The sequence below is a fragment of the Tachyglossus aculeatus genome, chromosome X1 (genome assembly GCF_015852505.1).
Source record: "Tachyglossus aculeatus isolate mTacAcu1 chromosome X1, mTacAcu1.pri, whole genome shotgun sequence".
NCBI classification, from domain to species: domain Eukaryota; kingdom Metazoa; phylum Chordata; class Mammalia; order Monotremata; family Tachyglossidae; genus Tachyglossus; species Tachyglossus aculeatus.
The window spans coordinates 18184956-18201435 of NC_052101.1; the positions used below are offsets into that span (position 1 = coordinate 18184956).

General features: G+C 44.2%; 1 protein-coding gene and 1 non-coding gene across 2 annotated transcripts in view; one reads left to right on the forward strand and one right to left on the reverse strand.

Annotated features, from left to right (window-relative positions):
* PKHD1 (PKHD1 ciliary IPT domain containing fibrocystin/polyductin) overlaps window positions 1-16480 on the reverse strand; it is a 388392-nt gene that overhangs the window by 200953 nt on the left and 170959 nt on the right. The window contains exons 38-42 of the mRNA XM_038772975.1: window positions 13794-13951; window positions 10634-10825; window positions 9066-9191; window positions 7541-7597; window positions 7160-7293 (exon numbers count right to left, since the gene is read on the reverse strand). Coding sequence (XP_038628903.1) covers window positions 7160-7293; window positions 7541-7597; window positions 9066-9191; window positions 10634-10825; window positions 13794-13951 — 667 coding nt within the window. The remainder of the gene's footprint in view (window positions 1-7159; window positions 7294-7540; window positions 7598-9065; window positions 9192-10633; window positions 10826-13793; window positions 13952-16480) is intronic.
* LOC119920357 lies at window positions 14392-14529 on the forward strand. The gene has a single exon (XR_005448110.1). It is a non-coding gene; the product is annotated as a small nucleolar RNA SNORA7 (small nucleolar RNA).

Sequence of the window (16480 nt, forward strand, 5' to 3'; positions counted from 1 at the left end):
GGTAGACAAGTTCCCTGTCCACATTGTTAATGCGCTCTTCTTCACTGTTCATCTTCCAGGAAATCTTGCAGGAGAAGTTGATGAAAGCATCAGCAACTATCCAAATAATTCACTCTCCAATATCTGCTTTTAAATGGGGTATTTGGTTTGAATCTTCTAGATTGGTCTCCTACATTAATTCCTTAAATAATTATTTGACTCTCCCCCTCATTTTACTATTTTATCTCGTTATTATTCTTACTCAAAGACAATATTACTGATAGTTAATTCTCACTGTGTGAGAACAATGTGACAAAAAATCTTTTCACTACCGCACACACAGAAAGGCAGCATCAATCAAAAGAGAAGCAGTGTGGCCTAGTGGATAGAGCACAGGCCAGGGAGTTCTAGGACCTGGGTTCTAATCTTGCTCCACCATCTGTCTGCTGTGTGACCTTGGAAAAGTTGCTTAAATTCTCTGTGCCTCAGTCACCACATCTGTAAAAAGGAGATTGAGACTGTGAGCCCCACGTGGGAGATTGACTGCGTCCAACCTGATTATCTTGTATCTACCATAGCACTTAGTAAGTACAGTACTAGCACATAGTAAAGGTTTAATAAATACCAGTTTTAAATATGGTATTTGAGTACTTACAGTGTGCAGAATACTAAACTAAGCACTTGGGAAAGTATGCTAGAGAAGGCAGACAAGTTCCCTGCCTTTAAAGAGCTTCTAGTAAGGAAGAGAGACATTAGAGATTAGACATTAGACAATAGAGAAGCAGCATGGCTCAGTGGAAAGAGCATTGGCTTTGGAGTCAGAAGTCATGGGTTCAAATCCCGGCTTCGCCACATGTCTGCTGTGTGACCTTGGGCAAGTCACTTAACTTCTCAGAGCCTCAGTTCCCTCATCTGTAAAATAGGGATTAAGACTCTGAGCCCCACATGGGACAACCTGATCACCTTGTATCCCCCCAGCACTTAGAACAGTGCTTTGCACACAGTAAGCGCTTAACAAATACCACTATTATTATTATAATTATTATTAAATTTAATTACAGGTAGGGAGAAGCTACAGAATATAAAGGGAGGGAATGTGTCTGTTTATTGTTGTACTGTACTCTCCCAAGTGCTTAGTACGGTGTGCTGCACACAGTAAGTGCTCAATAAATACTGTTGAATGAATGCACATAGATGCTGTGTGGGGTGTGAGTATGAAAGTGCTTAGGGGACATGGACTTAAAGTGCATACGTGTTGCAGAAGAAAGGGAAGAGAGGGTGAGGAGTTGAGAGAATTGTCAGGGAAGGCTTCCCGGATGGGATATGATTCTAAAAGGGATTTGCAGATGGTAAGAGTGGTTCTGTGTCAGATATGAAGGGAGAAGAAGAACCAGGTGAGAAGAGAATACATTTTATTTGTGCTTTGTCTCAATCTTCTGCATGTGTCTAGCTTCTATCTCCTCTCCCAACCCTTATTCTTAGATTGTGGTCCCCTTGAAGGCCAGTTATTTTGTCTAATTTTTACCTTTTTCCTAACATTAAGTAGAGTGAGTCCATGAGATAAGCACTTATCAAATATCATTGTTACTTCCAGTACTAGGGTCCACAGTTTGAGTGGTAGTTTCTTACTAAAAGCTCCCTAGGAGATCCATCCCCATCCCTAGTCTGTGTCTATCAACCAATACTTTCAATCAGTCAATAACTCAATTGAGCATTTACTAATTTCAGAGCACTGTACTAAGTGCTTGGGAGAGTATAATACAACATAATTAGTCAGAAAGCTATTGCTCAGACTGTAAGGCCCTTGTGCCTACACACTCTATTGTATTGTGCCTTCCCAAGTGCTTAGTACAGTGCTCTGCATGCAGTAAGCATTGAAGGAATATCATGGATTGATGGCTAGCCTCAGTAAAGATTCACAACTTGTAATGACATCCTTCAAAATCTCCTGTTATTGTTTCCAACCCAACCCTGGAATTGAAATGTAGAACAAACAATCCCATCTATGGACCACTGTTATCATCAGGGGAGTTCAAAGATGACAGGGCCGATGTGAAATTGTGCCGATGTTTCTGAGCGTTAGTGAGGAAGACAATCCTTTCCACACTCTGCCCACAAAAACCAGGTGAAGCACTTTTTCTCTTCTTCTGCCATCTGTCTGAGCAGCCACTTTCTCCCTAGTATCCCACTGTGGAACTCTCATCCATGAATTTATCCAAACCCTTCTGAAATTTTTGATCTGCACGGCTTTCTAGGGTTACGGATCGCACATCCTTCCAGCCTGCTGGGGGAAGACATGACTCCTTTTGTTTGTTCGGAACCTAGTGCCCTTGAGCTTCAACTGACATCCCCTTCATCCCCTCCAATCGGCATTCACCCCAATCCTGGTGAACGACCACTGAACCCACCCTGCCCAAGTCCTTGATGATTTTACGAGTTTCAATCAGGTCTCCTCCCAGTCTTCCTCTTTCTAGCCCGAAAATCCATAATCTTTACAATCTGTTCTAGCCACCTTTCTTTCTATGAGACGTGATTTGGCTCTCCCTTCCTAGAAAGGTACTCTTGCTTTGACAGGCTGTTCTGTGTCCTGGAGCTCTTTACTCTCAATTCCGATTGTGTATGCTGCAGATGAGTCACAAGGCCAAAAAAAAAAAAACCCCACATATTTATGCAGGCCATGGTGGCTCGCGGGGAGAGGTTTAAGGCAAGTAGGGAATTTTGTGTGGAAATCAATTCTTTGCGGAAGTCAATGTATTACGGACGTTCAAGCAAGCAAAATTCCAGAGAGAAATTAGCTGGCCGTGTATGCCAGATACCTTGAGGTGTGTATCTATAGTCATTTCAATAAAGCGGGTTAACCCTTAAGGCGCGACAATATACACTGCCAGCAGACTGACTGATCGGTGAGGATAATTAAAGACAGCCCACTGGTTCTTTAAACGTGCATTTCCTTTCATACAGTTGTACAGTCGATTTGCCGAACCCTTGCATTCTAACATGTGCACCAAGAGCAAGTCTGCAGGGTCTCTGGAGGCTTTCCCAGCAGGGCCCCAAAGGTGAGTCAGGCGCCTTCTGCTACATATAACTGACGCATTATAATAAAGTGGCGTAGCCTAACAGAAAGACCACAGGTCTAGGAGTCTGAGGACCTGAGTTCTAGTTCCAATCCTGCCACTTGCTTGCTGTATGACCTTGGGCAAGTCACTTAGCTTCTCTGTGCCTCCATTTCCTCACCCGTAAGATAATAATAATAATGATGGTATTTATTAAGCGCTTACTATGTGCAAAGCACTGTTCTAAGCGCTGGGGGGATACAAGGTGATCAGGTTGTCCCACATGGGGCTCACAGTCTTAATCCCCATTTACAGATGAGGTAACTGAGGCACACAGAAATGAAGTGACTTGCCCAAAGTCACACAACGGACGGGTGGCAGAGCCGGGATTAGAACCCACGACCTCTGACTCCCAAGCCTGGGCTCTTTCCACTGAGCCACAATGCTTCTCCTGTTCTCCCTCCTTATTAGACTGTGGAACAGGAATTGTGTCTGACCTGAATGGCTTGAATCTGCCCCAATGCTTACAACAGCGTTTGACACAAAGTACTTAAATAAGAAGCAGCACGGCTCAGTGGAAAGAGCACGGGCTTTGGAGTCAGAGTTCATGGGTTCAAATCCCGGCTCCGCCAATTGTCAAATGTGACTTTGGGCAAGTCACTTAACTTCTCTGGGCCTCAGTTACCTCATCTGTAAAATAGGGATTAATTCTGTGAGCCCCCATGGGACAATCTGATTAGCTTGTAACCTCCCCAGCACTTAGAACAGTGCTTTGCACAAAGTAAGCACTTAATAAATGTCATTATTATTATTATTAAATATGATTATGATGATGATAATAATAATAATGCATGGCAGGAGATCTCTGGGATTAGTCTGAGGGAAGGGAACACGTCTACCAATTCTGTTATACTGTACTCTCTCGAGCACTGAGTACAGTGCTCTTCACACAATAACTGTTCAGTAAATATGACTGATCGATTGATTGGCTAGATTCGGCAGGGCAAGGGCCAGCCAGCCCCAAGAGTCAGCCTGGGGAACATGGAAAGTTGCAGCCATCTTCAGGGGCCTGAGGAAAATTAAATGGATCCCTCATTCCTGGGCTCTGGGGAAAGAAGACTGGTCAAACTGATGCAGACAGTCTGAGTCCACAAAGTCAGGGAGGGTTGGGGGTGAGGGCTATTAAGACCCATCAGGGGCCGTTTTCCTTCCTAAGGGAAGCGGCCCCGAGCTTCCGTCATCTGAAGCACTGGCAGGGAGGTGGGAGGAGAGTCTGCTGCTATGAAAAAAGTAATTTCACAACTGAAATGCCCGAATAATGTGCGGGGCTCTGAAGGTGAGCAAACTGTAAAGGTGACTGACTGAACACTGGGGAAAGCTATGCATACTGTGACCAAATGTTTGGTCACAGGCTCCAGGGCATGGTGTAATGAGCCGCCCCAAATCAATGTTGAGATAACTCTGAGTGTCTCCTCTTTCTTTCCCATTGCCTGACAGTCCGGGCAAGGTCAGGCAGGCTCAGGAATCTGGCTGCCAGAGGTGAATCCCTGACACCCAAAGCTAGATGAGTTCCTCTATACCACTTTACAGAAACCAGGTGCAGAGTCTCCAATCAACAGTCTTGGGCCACAAGAATAAGTGGCGACCCATGTGACCACAGACTAAGAGATCCCAAGTGTGGGCCAAAGGAAAAATCAAGCAGAGGGTAAAATAGCTTCTCCTTCTTCTCCCTTGAATTCCTACTTTTGTTTCCTTTTTATCATGGAAACCATGTCTGTGGAGAAGCTCTGCTTTTGGTACATGCGAATGTCTTGAATGGGTGATAGTGGGAGAAGGGAATATCCGATCCAAGTTGAACCGATGTCCAGTGGACGATGAGAGGGCACATCAAGGGTGGGACTACTGAATTAAGGAGAGGCTTGCCAGGAGGCAAAGACTGTGACCCTGCGATTGAAAGTGAACCCTGAATCCCAAGGGCCAGAATCCCAAGGGCATCCAGGAAATCCACCAAGGGACACTAAAATGCTGCTCTGTTTAGACCTCCAAGCTTGTCTGCCTAAGATTGCATTCAGCCTTTTGCCTGCTAACAAGCTTGAAGCAATCCCAGGTGTTCTGGGCTGGCAAGTTTAAACTTCCTAAAATCCATGCCCGTTCTGCCCGCTTTCCTCACTAGCCCATTAGACGTCCCCAGTAGGCCCCTAAAATGGTATCTAAGTGCTGTATTTGGAGTAAGAGTCATTAAGTGCCTGGAGGAGAATTAAAGAGATAACTGCAACTTTTATTAAGAGTTGATCAACTGAGGGTTTTGGTAAACCCGCAATCAGAGGGGCAGACAGAGAGGTGAGTTCTCTCATGTGGCTCAGAAACCCTTTCCCATGAAACCAAACTGGCAGAATAAGAGCCACCCAGGGTCTGAAAGTCAACTATACTGTTTTTTGTTTGTTTTTGCTTCTTCATGGCATTTGTTAATTGCTTACTTTGTGCCAGACATTGTACTAAATGCTAGGGTAAATACAAGATAATCCAGTTGGGCACAGTCTTAATCTCCACTTTACAGATGAAGTAACTGAGTGGCAGAGGAAAAAAAAGTGATGGTATTTGTTAAGCACTTACAATGTGCCAAGCACTGTTCTAAGCACTGAGGTAGATACAGGGTAATCAGGTTGTCCCATGTGGGGCTCACAGTCTTAATCCCCATTTTACAGATGAGGTAACTGAGGCACAGAAAAGTCAAGTGACTTCCCCAAGGTCACACAGTAGACAAGTGGTGGAGGCGGAATTAGAACACAGGTCCTCTGACTATTGTTGCCTCTCAATCCAACTAGGCAACTGTCATAAGGAGCACACTCCGCCCAAACTTTTCAGGAAGAAAGTCAATAGAGAGAGCCCAGCCCGCACCCTCCGCTCCTCTGCTGCCGCTAACCTCCTCACTGTACCTTGTTCTCGCCTGTCCCGCCGTCGACCCCCAGCCCACATCCTCCCCCCTGGCCTGGAATGCCCTCACTCCACACATCTGCCAAGCCAGCTCTCTTCCTCCCTTCAAAGCCCTACTGAGAGCTCACCTTCTCCAGGAGGCCTTCCCAGACTGAGCCCCCTTTTTCCTCTCCTCCCCACCATCCCCCCGACCCTACCTCCTTCCCCTCCCCACAGAACCTGTATATATGTTTGTACAGATTTATTACTCTATTTATTTTACTTGTACATATTTACTATTCTATTTATTTTGTTAATGATGTGCATTTAGCTTTAATTCTATTTGTTCTGACGACTTGACACCTGTCCACATGTTTTGTTTTGTTGTCTGTCTCCCCCTTCTATCATCATCAATCGTATTTATTGAGTGCTTATTATGTGCAGAGCACTGTACTAAGCGCTTGGGAAGTACAAATTGGCAACATATAGAGACAGTCCCTACCCAACAGCGGGCTCACAGTCTAAAAGGCAGAGACAGAGAACAAAATCAAACATTCTAACAAAATAAAATAAATAGAATAGATATGTACAAGTAAAATAAACAAATAAATAAATAGAGTAATAAATATGTACAAAGATATATACATATATACAGGTGCTGTGGGGAAGGGAAGGAGGTAAGATGCGGGGGATGGAGAGGGGGACGAGGGGGAGATGAAGGATGGGGCTCAGTCTGGGAAGGCCCCTTCTAGACCGTGAGCCCATTGTTGGGTAGGGACCATCTCTAGATGTTGCCGACTTGTACTTCCCAAGTGCTTAGTACAGTGCTCTGCACACAGTAAGCGCTCAATAAATATGACTGAATGAATGAGAGAGGCCATCTAGGCTTATTAGGCTAAGCAGCAGACTTTCCCTGCCACTAATCTGTTGTGCGACTCTGCACAAATCATTCACTCTCTCTTGGTCCTAATTACAATATCAATGACCCAGATCTCTCCTGGGGATTCTTGTGATGACGAAGAAATGATCTTTTCACCTACAAAGGATGATTCATAATCACACACCGCTCTCTAATGATGAAAACTCTAATTCCACTTCTACGATTATTCTCTTATGATCTAGCTCTAAAAATTAAAACTCTTGTATTCTCTCCTTCCAAAGCCTCACTTTCCTCTTTGGTGATGGGGTGATGGTGCTTCTATCCCCTTTCTTACCTCTAGAATGTTCACTGGGGACAGGATGTAGACACCCGCTGGTGAAAAGTTCTCGATACTGGAGAGTCCCTCAGTTCCTGAAACACCAATCACTACGTTGCTTCTTATTCGGTTCCCCTGTTCTGACCAGTCTCCTTTAAAAAAAAAAAATCAGAGCCAAAGCTTCCACAGAAATAATTCAACACCTACACAGGTCCTGCACTGAATTCTATCAATAGGCCTTGTGTTTCACAGACTTCATTATATATTCATAGTCAAAAAGTATACATGTTCTGTTCAGCATAATTAAGACATTACATATTATGCCCATTGGCCTTCTCGGTAAAATAAATGACAACTTAAATGTATTATAATATATTTAAAACACATTCATTTATTTACCATTTTTTCTCCAGGGGACAGACTCCCAAGAGAGGTGCCTCATTTCCATGTGTGTCCCTAGGGACAAAAGCCATTCAGTGTTACTGGAGCACATTTCATGCCATCCTGGTTGGCAAAACAATGAATTTGCCATCTGAGTTTTTCTTCCTTGCTTTCTTTTGTAATGAGGTCTGTGGATGGGGTGGGGGTAACTGAGGTAAAAACAGACTGCCCTGAGGTACTGGGGTCCATAATCACTGAAGTGAAATGCAGAAGGAAACACAGAAAGACCGCTCGCTCACTCGAACTCTCTCTCTCTCTCTCTCTCTCTCCTACTCTCTCTCCCACTCTCTTTCATTTTCCAACTAGATAAATCCCCAATACACTGCATATAGCAAACACAATAGCTCTGTGATTCTTTTTTGTGGTCCAGTCTCCTTTAAACACCCTCTCTTGTTCCTCCTGTTGGGGAGATACATTGGGGAGGTGAAGCGTTGGAGAAGCAGCATGGCACAGTGGATAGAGCACAGGCCTGGGACACAGAAGGTCGTGGGTTCTAATCCCGGCTCCCCCACTTGTCTGCTGTATGACCTTGGACAAGTGACTTCACTTCTCTGGGCCTCAGTTACCTCATCTGTAATATGGGGACTGAGACTGTGAGCCCCTTGAGAGACAGGGATTGTGTCCAACCCGACTTACTTGTATCCACCCCAGCACTTAGTACAGTGCTTGGCATACAGTAAGCACTTAACAAACACCACAATCATTATTATTACCAGCCCTACCTAGAGAGTGAAAACCAAGGGTTAAATCATCATTCCATGAGATCTAAGGATAGAGTCTTGAAATTCCAAATCCTAGGATTTGCTTCTGAGAGGTGGGCAAAATATGAATTCCACAGGGGAGGATAGGCATAGGTGTCCTCAGGAGAGGACTTATAATAATAATAATAATAATAATAATGGCATTTATTAAGTGCTTACTATGTGCAAAGCACTGTTCTAAGCACTGGGGAGGTTACAAGGTGATCAGGTTGTCCCATGGGGGGCTCACAGTCTTAACTCCCATTTTACAGATAAGGTAACTGAGGCACAGAGAAGTTAAGTGACTTGCCCAAAGTCACACAGCTGACAATTGGCAGAGCCAGGATTTGAACCCATGACCTCTGACTCCAAAACCCGTGCTCTTTCCACTGAGCCACGCTGCTCTCCTTCTCTTACCCTCTGAATCAACAGTCCCATAAGTTAAGTCCCATTTTGCACTAAAGGTTTCACACCTTGAGAAATATTAGTTTCCAAAACCATTTTCCTCCCTGTTTCCCAAACCCTGTGTTTCCTCCTCCAATCCAGTCAATCAATTGATTGTATTTATTGAGCACTTACTGTGTGCAGAGAACTGTTCAAAGTCCTTGGGCAAGTACAATATAGCAATATAACAGATTTGGTAGAAACATTCCCTTCCCACAACGAGCTTACAGTCCCTTTGAGAAGACCACTTGCTCCACTCAAGAATGTCGAGAGGGGGCCAGCAGGCTCCCCTGACTTACCCACTAGCAGTCCATGGCCTAAAATGTTGTGGAACACATTTCTGTCCACTCTGAGGCCTGAAGTCCCCGACAGACTGAGGCCTCTGTTGAAGGAATCCCACACGGAGCAGTCTTGGATGTATGAATCTGAAAGGGGAAGAAATGATTTAGCCTAGGAAGCAGGGCTGACAGCACGCAACCCTTCTAGAGAAGCCCAAATCATGCCTCTTCAAGTATCATTCACTTAGAGAAGCAGCGTGGCTCGGTGGAGAGGGCACGGGCATTGGAGTCAGGGGTCATGGGTTCAAATCCCGGCTCTGCCACTTGTCAGCTGTATGACTTTGGGCAAGTCACTTCTCTGTGCCTCAGTTCCCTCATCTGTAAAATGGGGATTAAGACTGTGAGCCCCCCCGTGGGACAACCTGATCGCTTTGTAACCTCCCCAGCGCTTAGAACAGTGCTTTGCACATAGTAAGAGCTTAATAAATGCCATCATTACTATTATTACTATTAGGGCTTAGTACAGTTCTCAGCGCACAGTAACCACTCAATAAATATGACTGATTGATTCACTCGATGTGACACATAATCTAACTGCAGGGTTAAGGAGCTAGAGGGATTAATAAAAGAAAAAAGAGTCACTGGACCAGTGAAGCGACTGCTGAAAATCAAAACTCTCTAAGGCACTAGGGAGTAGTGCCGACATAAAATAAAGATCGAGTAGGTTGTGAAAGCCACATGTCAAAAAAAAATAATATGATACAAGAGTATGGCCCCTGCCAAGTGCTTAGTACAGTGCTCTGCACACAGTAAGGAATCAATACTGATTGACTGACGGAACCTCTGAAATTCATGGCCAGTCAAACGACCTGGCAGGCAAGGTCCAAGGAGACATCTAGAACACACATAGAGGTGAGCTGGCTTACCCATTATATTTTTGGAATATAACAGCTGATCTAGAGAGGTGGGGACAGGTGTTTTGAGGGGTGGACTGGTGGCATTTGAGTACTTGCGTTGTGCTAAGTGCACTGTACTAAATTCTTGGGAAAGTACATTACACTAGGACGGAGAGTCATGATCCCGCCTCACAAGTTGCTTACAGGCTACCAGGGGAGACAGACATTGAAATAAATTAGAGAGAGGGAAATGGTAAAGTGCTGTGGGGCTGGGTTGAGCATCAAAGACCTTAAAAGGTAAACACACAAATGCGTAATTAATGCAGCAGGGAGGATGGAGAGGGAAAATGAGGGCTTAGTCAGGGAAGGCCTCTCTCTTGGAAAAGGTGTGATTTTAGGAGGATTTTGAAGGTTGGGATAATGGTGAACTCTCGACTATAACAGGGGAAGGAGATCCAGGATGTGAACAAGGGCTTTCACTGTGTTGCACCTAAATTCCCAGGGTGGGATTAATGACCTGTATTCAGGTCAGTCTTGGGGTAGCTGTCATGGGTGAATGGAAATTCTAATGTGAGACCAAGATTTTCAGCCAGCTTGGCTGACCTCCTACCCACAGTGACCCAAGAACCAGACAGAGGCTCCCAGAGGGGAGAGCCCTAGGTACATAGCAGGCCTCTTCCTTGACCCGCTCACCTCTCATGGGCCCAGCCAAAGTCAAAGCACTCTGGTGTTTCCGAAACGCTTGTCCCATGTGCTGGAACTGCACTCCCTGCAGATGGACGCAGCTTGGTTCTCCCGGGAAGGACTGTACGATGACCACGGCCCCCATGTCCCGGGAGCCCAGCTTCCTTTCACTCCGCTCATAAAGGCAGGGCTGAGAGGCATCTGAAAAAAAAAAGGGAAGTTGACACTTGGCCCATGAACTACTTTCCTGTCATCCTCTCTGCCCACCAGCCCGGAATAGCTATAGGATGGGTACCTGCCTGCCATCTAATCAATAACTTTGTCTCACAATTAATGCCGACAACTTAAAAATGTTCAAAGGATAGATTTAGCTGAGAAATCAAAAAATAACAGCAGTAATAAGCATTTAACCCTGGAATTCCACCAGCCTCCACTTTTGAAGGAATTCAAATCATCTCAAAGGCAATTATTCTATTGCCTCTTTTTCTGCTTTTATGAGCAGATTGAGAAACTGAGCTTGGTAACTGAGATGGTGAATTACCATCACTGAGCTTGGTTCTCTCAGATAAGTACTCAATAATCTGAACTTCTTTCAACAACTCCACTGGGTAAGCAGTTGTTCAGAGAATGGAGGTTGAGAACACAGGCTTCTTACTTTACCTATGAAGCAGCAATAAGCCTAGTGGAAAGAGCTCAGGACTGGGAATCCCAAGACCTGGGTTCTATTTCCAGCTCTTCCACTTGGCTGCTGTGTGACTATGGGCAAGTCGCTTTGCTTCTCTTCATCTCAGCTTCCTCATCTACAAACTGGGGATTGAATACTTGTATCCCCCTTTCCCTTACCTGTGAGCTTCATGTATTATCCTACCCCATTGTTTAGCACAGTATTTGGTACATCATGCTTAAAGGTACCACAATTAATATTATTATCCCTAGCCAGGGGACAATAATAATAATAATAATGATAATGGCATTTGTTAAGTGCTTAATATGTGTGAAGCACCGTTCTAAGCGCTTGGGGGGGGATACAAGGTGATCAGGTTGCCCCACGTGGGGCTCACGGTCATAATCCCCATTTTACAGATGAGGTAACTGAGGCCTAGAGAAGTTAAGTGACTTGACCAAAGTCACACAGCTGACAAGTGGCAGAGCCGGGATTAGAACCCATGACCTCTGATTCCCAAGCCCAGGCTCTTTCCACTGAACCACGCTGCTTCTCATGTGACTCAGCACCTCACGGTAGGGACACACCGGACTTCTGCCTCCCAGTGCTCCCCAGCTCAACCCTACACTGACACCTAACCCCTTCATGCTGGCTGAAATGGTCCCTGACATTTGAAGAGGACATACTAGATCTTCTGATTAGAAAGGCAATTCATTTATATATATTTATGTCTGTCTCCCTCTCTAAACTGTAAACTCTTTGTGGGCAGGGAATGTGTCTGTTTATTGCTATAATGTACTCTCCCAAGTGCTCAGCAGAGTGCTCTGCAGAGAGTAAGTGCTCAATAAATATGACTAAGTGTTTTCTGAACAAGATTCAACTATCATTGTCTAATCTAGTAAATCCTCCCTTTTATTTTACACCCCTTTAAGCATATTCCTGAAAAAGATGAAAACAAGTAGAATATAAGCTCACTGTGGGCAGGGAACTTGCCTGCCAACTCTGTTACTGTGTACTCTCCCGAGCACTTAGAACAGTGCTCTGCACATTGTAAGGGCTTAGTAAATTATTATTATTATAATGGCATTTATTAGATGCAAAGCACTGTTCTAAGCTCTAAGCACTTTTCCAAGCTCTGAGCAACTGTTCTAAGCACTGACCACTGTTCAAAGCACTGATGATTGATGGATTTTGATGCTCGCTTCATTTTATTCTATTCTGGGAAATCTGTGCCTTAATTAACTGTCACAATGAGGCAGACTATTACCTGCAACCCCAAGCTAAATAGAAGTTTATTTTAATCCCCCCGAAAATCCTCTTCTGGATAAAATGACCTTAGCAAGGATGATCCCAGAAAGGAAGATCACTTGAAGAGTTGAATTGATTTGCAGCGTTTTTTATTCAGGAGATATCGAGCATGCTCTACCCTCCAGGTTTTTTAAAGACCAAATTGTCTGTTGAAAGTTGTGGAGTGAAAAAGAACACCCACAATTATTATTATTATTATTATCATCATTAATAATACTAATAATTATAATGGTAGAATTTCTTAAGCCATTACTATGTGGCAAGCACTGTTTTAAGTTCTGGGGTAGATGATATACAATAAGATAAGAGACAGTTCCTGTACCACAAGGTGGTACAATGAAAGGTGGGGAGAGAACAGGCATATAATCCCCATTTTACAGATGAGCAAACTGAGGTGCAGAAGTTAAACAATTTATCCAAAATTAAACAGACAGTATGTGGCAGAGTCAGGATTAGAATTCAGATCTTCTTACCCTTAGTTCTGTGTTCTTTCCACTAGGCCACAAGGTTCTCACAGAGAACCCAAATCTGGGTCTGAGGTGAGTATCTAAGTGCTTAAGGGGTACACAGGCCCCTCTAGACTGTAAACTGGTTATGGGCAGGGAATGTGTCTGTTTATTGTTGTATTGTACTTTCCAAAGTGCTTACCACAGTGCTCTGTACACAGTAAGCACTCAATAAATATGACTGATTGACAGCCACGTTCATAGGCAACACAGAGGGGAGGGTGTTGGGGGGAAATGAAGGCTTAGTCATTATTCCTAAATGTCCGTAGGTTTGGGATATTTGCCATAATAACCTGACACTTTATCTAGCATGGTCTATGGGTATCCTGCAGTGCAGATCAGAGAAGGACTCAGCATCAGTACTTCATTATTATAATAATAATAATGATGGCATTTGTTAAGCGCTTACTATGTGCAAAACACTGTTCTAAGCACTGGATTATCTGATCATAGCAGAGGTAGGGACAGTTACACCCAATTTATCTGAGCTCATTGTGGGCAGGGAATGTGTCTGTTTATTGTTGTATTGTGCTCTCTCAACTGTTTTTCGTACACTGCTCTGCACACAGCAAGCACTTAATAAATACGATTGAATGAATGAATTTAAAAGCGATGTAGCTGACTGTATTTGCTCTTGGTCACCCCCTCCCGCCACTCCGATTGGGTGATTTCCCACCAGAACTCCCCTCACCTATGGGAATACCAGCTTCAGTACACAGTCCAAGGTCAGCCATCCTCTCTCCAGTGAGATTTCCCCGGATTACGATGTTTCTGCTGAGTAGAGCCACCATTACCCTCAGGACGAGGCGTCTCCCTGCTACCTGCTGCTCCACGAAGCCATGAGAATACCTATGACACAAACCCAGACACGCTTGAATCCACTGTGGCCCGCGATTTGTAGGAAATATCTCACGCCATGATTGACCGTTTTGCTCACTCACAGGACTCATGGTTGGTATGAACTGCTTGGGTATGGGCCATGGGAATAACTAACCTTCTTACTGTACCTCACTCTCAACTCCCCGACCTCTCGCCCCTCATTTAAATTGTTCTACTCCTATTCTCTCTCCCTATACAAATCTCACAGACCATTGTTCTCTCTGCATTTAAAACCCTCTTAAAATCCCACTTCCTCTAGCAAGCCTTCCCCCCGTGAATTCTCAGCACTCTATAAACCCATCATCTAATTCCAGCATTTATAAACTTTCTTACATCCTTAACCTCAACGTTTTTTATATATGTGTGTTCATTCAATGGCTGGGTGAATGTCAAGTGCTTAAGGAGTACAGCCCCTCTCAGGGTCGCACCTGGAGAGTTTCCAGTCCTCTACCAGTCTCAGCTTCAGGAGGGAGGGTCAAGCAGAGGCCTACCTATTCCATTCCTAGCTTGGGCAGTGGCTAGCGAGTGGAAGGCAATCTGCTACAAGTCAAAACTCACCCATGCTGGGCAGCAGCGTCATGGGAGAGAGTCAAGGGCAGAGACTCGAGTTTACTGCGTGGAAGGTGACAATGGTAAACCACTCCCATGTTTTTACCAAGAAAACTCTATGATACACTACCAGAACGATTGCAGATGGAGAGTGGGGCGTTCTGGGAGAGATGTGTCCGTAGTGTCATGGTGGGACAGAAATGACTCAACGGCATAAAACAAGAAATACAAATCCAAATGCATAGACACCACAGGAGAGAGGGTAAATTCCTTCATTTTTTCATTCAATCATATTTATTGAGTGCTTACTGTGTGCAGAGCACTGTACTAAGTGCTTGGGAAGTACAAGTTGGCAACATATAGAGATGGTCCCTACCCAACAGTGGGCTCACAGTCGAGAAGGGGGAGACAGCAAAACAAAACATATTAACAAAATAAGTAGAATAAAAATGTACAAGTAAAATAAATAAATAAATAAGGGCTTAATCTGTGAAGGCCTCTTAAAGGAGGGCTTTGAAAGTGGAGAGGGTGGAGGTCTGGCCAATAAGTGGTATTTTTGAGCATTTATTGTGTGAAAAGGGTTGCATTAAGTGCTTGGTAGACTACAGTACAATAAAGCGGGTAGACATAGTTCCTGCCCACAAGGAGTTTTCAGTTAGTCTAGAGGAGGAGACAATGAAATAAAAACAGATGCGGATAAGGCAGGGGATAAGGATGGAAAAGAGGAGGGAGGGTGTGGGACAGGAATCCGCAGCAAGAGAGATTGATACTGAGGTACAATTTATAGGATAGCATTAGAGAAGGGAAGTGGGCGGGTTGGGTTGTAGTAGGAGATCCGTGAGGTAAAATAGGATGATTGAGTGTCTTAGAGCTGATGATAAGGAGTTTCTGTTTAATGCCAAATGGCCATAAATTTCCAAAGAGACTAGTTTTATCCACTACTTGTTTCAGCTCTGACTCATTCGTATGAGATTTGCATTCCTGACACTCAGAAACTCAATGTTTCTAGTTTTATAAAAGTAGAAGTGTCATACCGCTTTTCCCAGTACAATATTTTTCTTTAATGTAACATAAGCCTTCTTCAACAGTTTCTAAAGATCAGTTATATTTGGGAGAGCAGAAAGTTTGGAGTTTTGTATACCTGGAAACTAGAGCCCTTGCTGTCCTCCCACAATTTCTCAGTCAGAGATAGATAATAATAATAATAATAATAATAATAATAATGGCATTTATTAAGCGCTTACTATGTGCAAAGCACTGTTCTAAGCGCTGGGGAGGTTGCAAGTTGATCAGGTTGTCCCACAGGGGGGGCTCACAGTCTTAATCCCCATTTTACAGATGAGGTAACTGAGGCCCAGAGAAGTTAAGTGACTTGCCCAAAGTCACACAGCTGACAGTTGTCGGAGCCGGGATTTGAACCCAGACCTCTGACTCCAAAGCCCGTGCTTTTTCCACTGAGCTATGCCCTCCCACCTTCCATAAATGAGGAGGAGTCTAACTACACAGAGTCATTCCACAGTAATTCTGGGACGTGAATTCCCTTTGAAGTGGCAGGCACATGCCATGACTGCCTTGATGTTTTTGAGCAAATTGATAGAAGGGAATTGGGAATGTTTCAAGTGTGAAGTCAGAATAAGCTTTAGAGACAAGCTCAAGTCACTGATTCAGTTAGAAAAACTCTCAGAATCCTGAAAGGGTGATGGATTGCAAGCCCTGTAGACTATAAGCTCATTATGGGAGGGAATGTGTCCACTAATTCTGTTGCCTTGTACTCTCCTAAGCACTTAGTACAGTGCTCTGCACATAGTAAGTGCTCAATAGATACTAGTGATTGATTGATTGATAGATTGACTAAAGCAGCACAGCCTAGTGTGAAGAGTACAGACCTGGGAATCAGAGGACTTGAGTTCTAATCCCAGGCTCTGCCACTCACCTGCTATGTGATCTTAG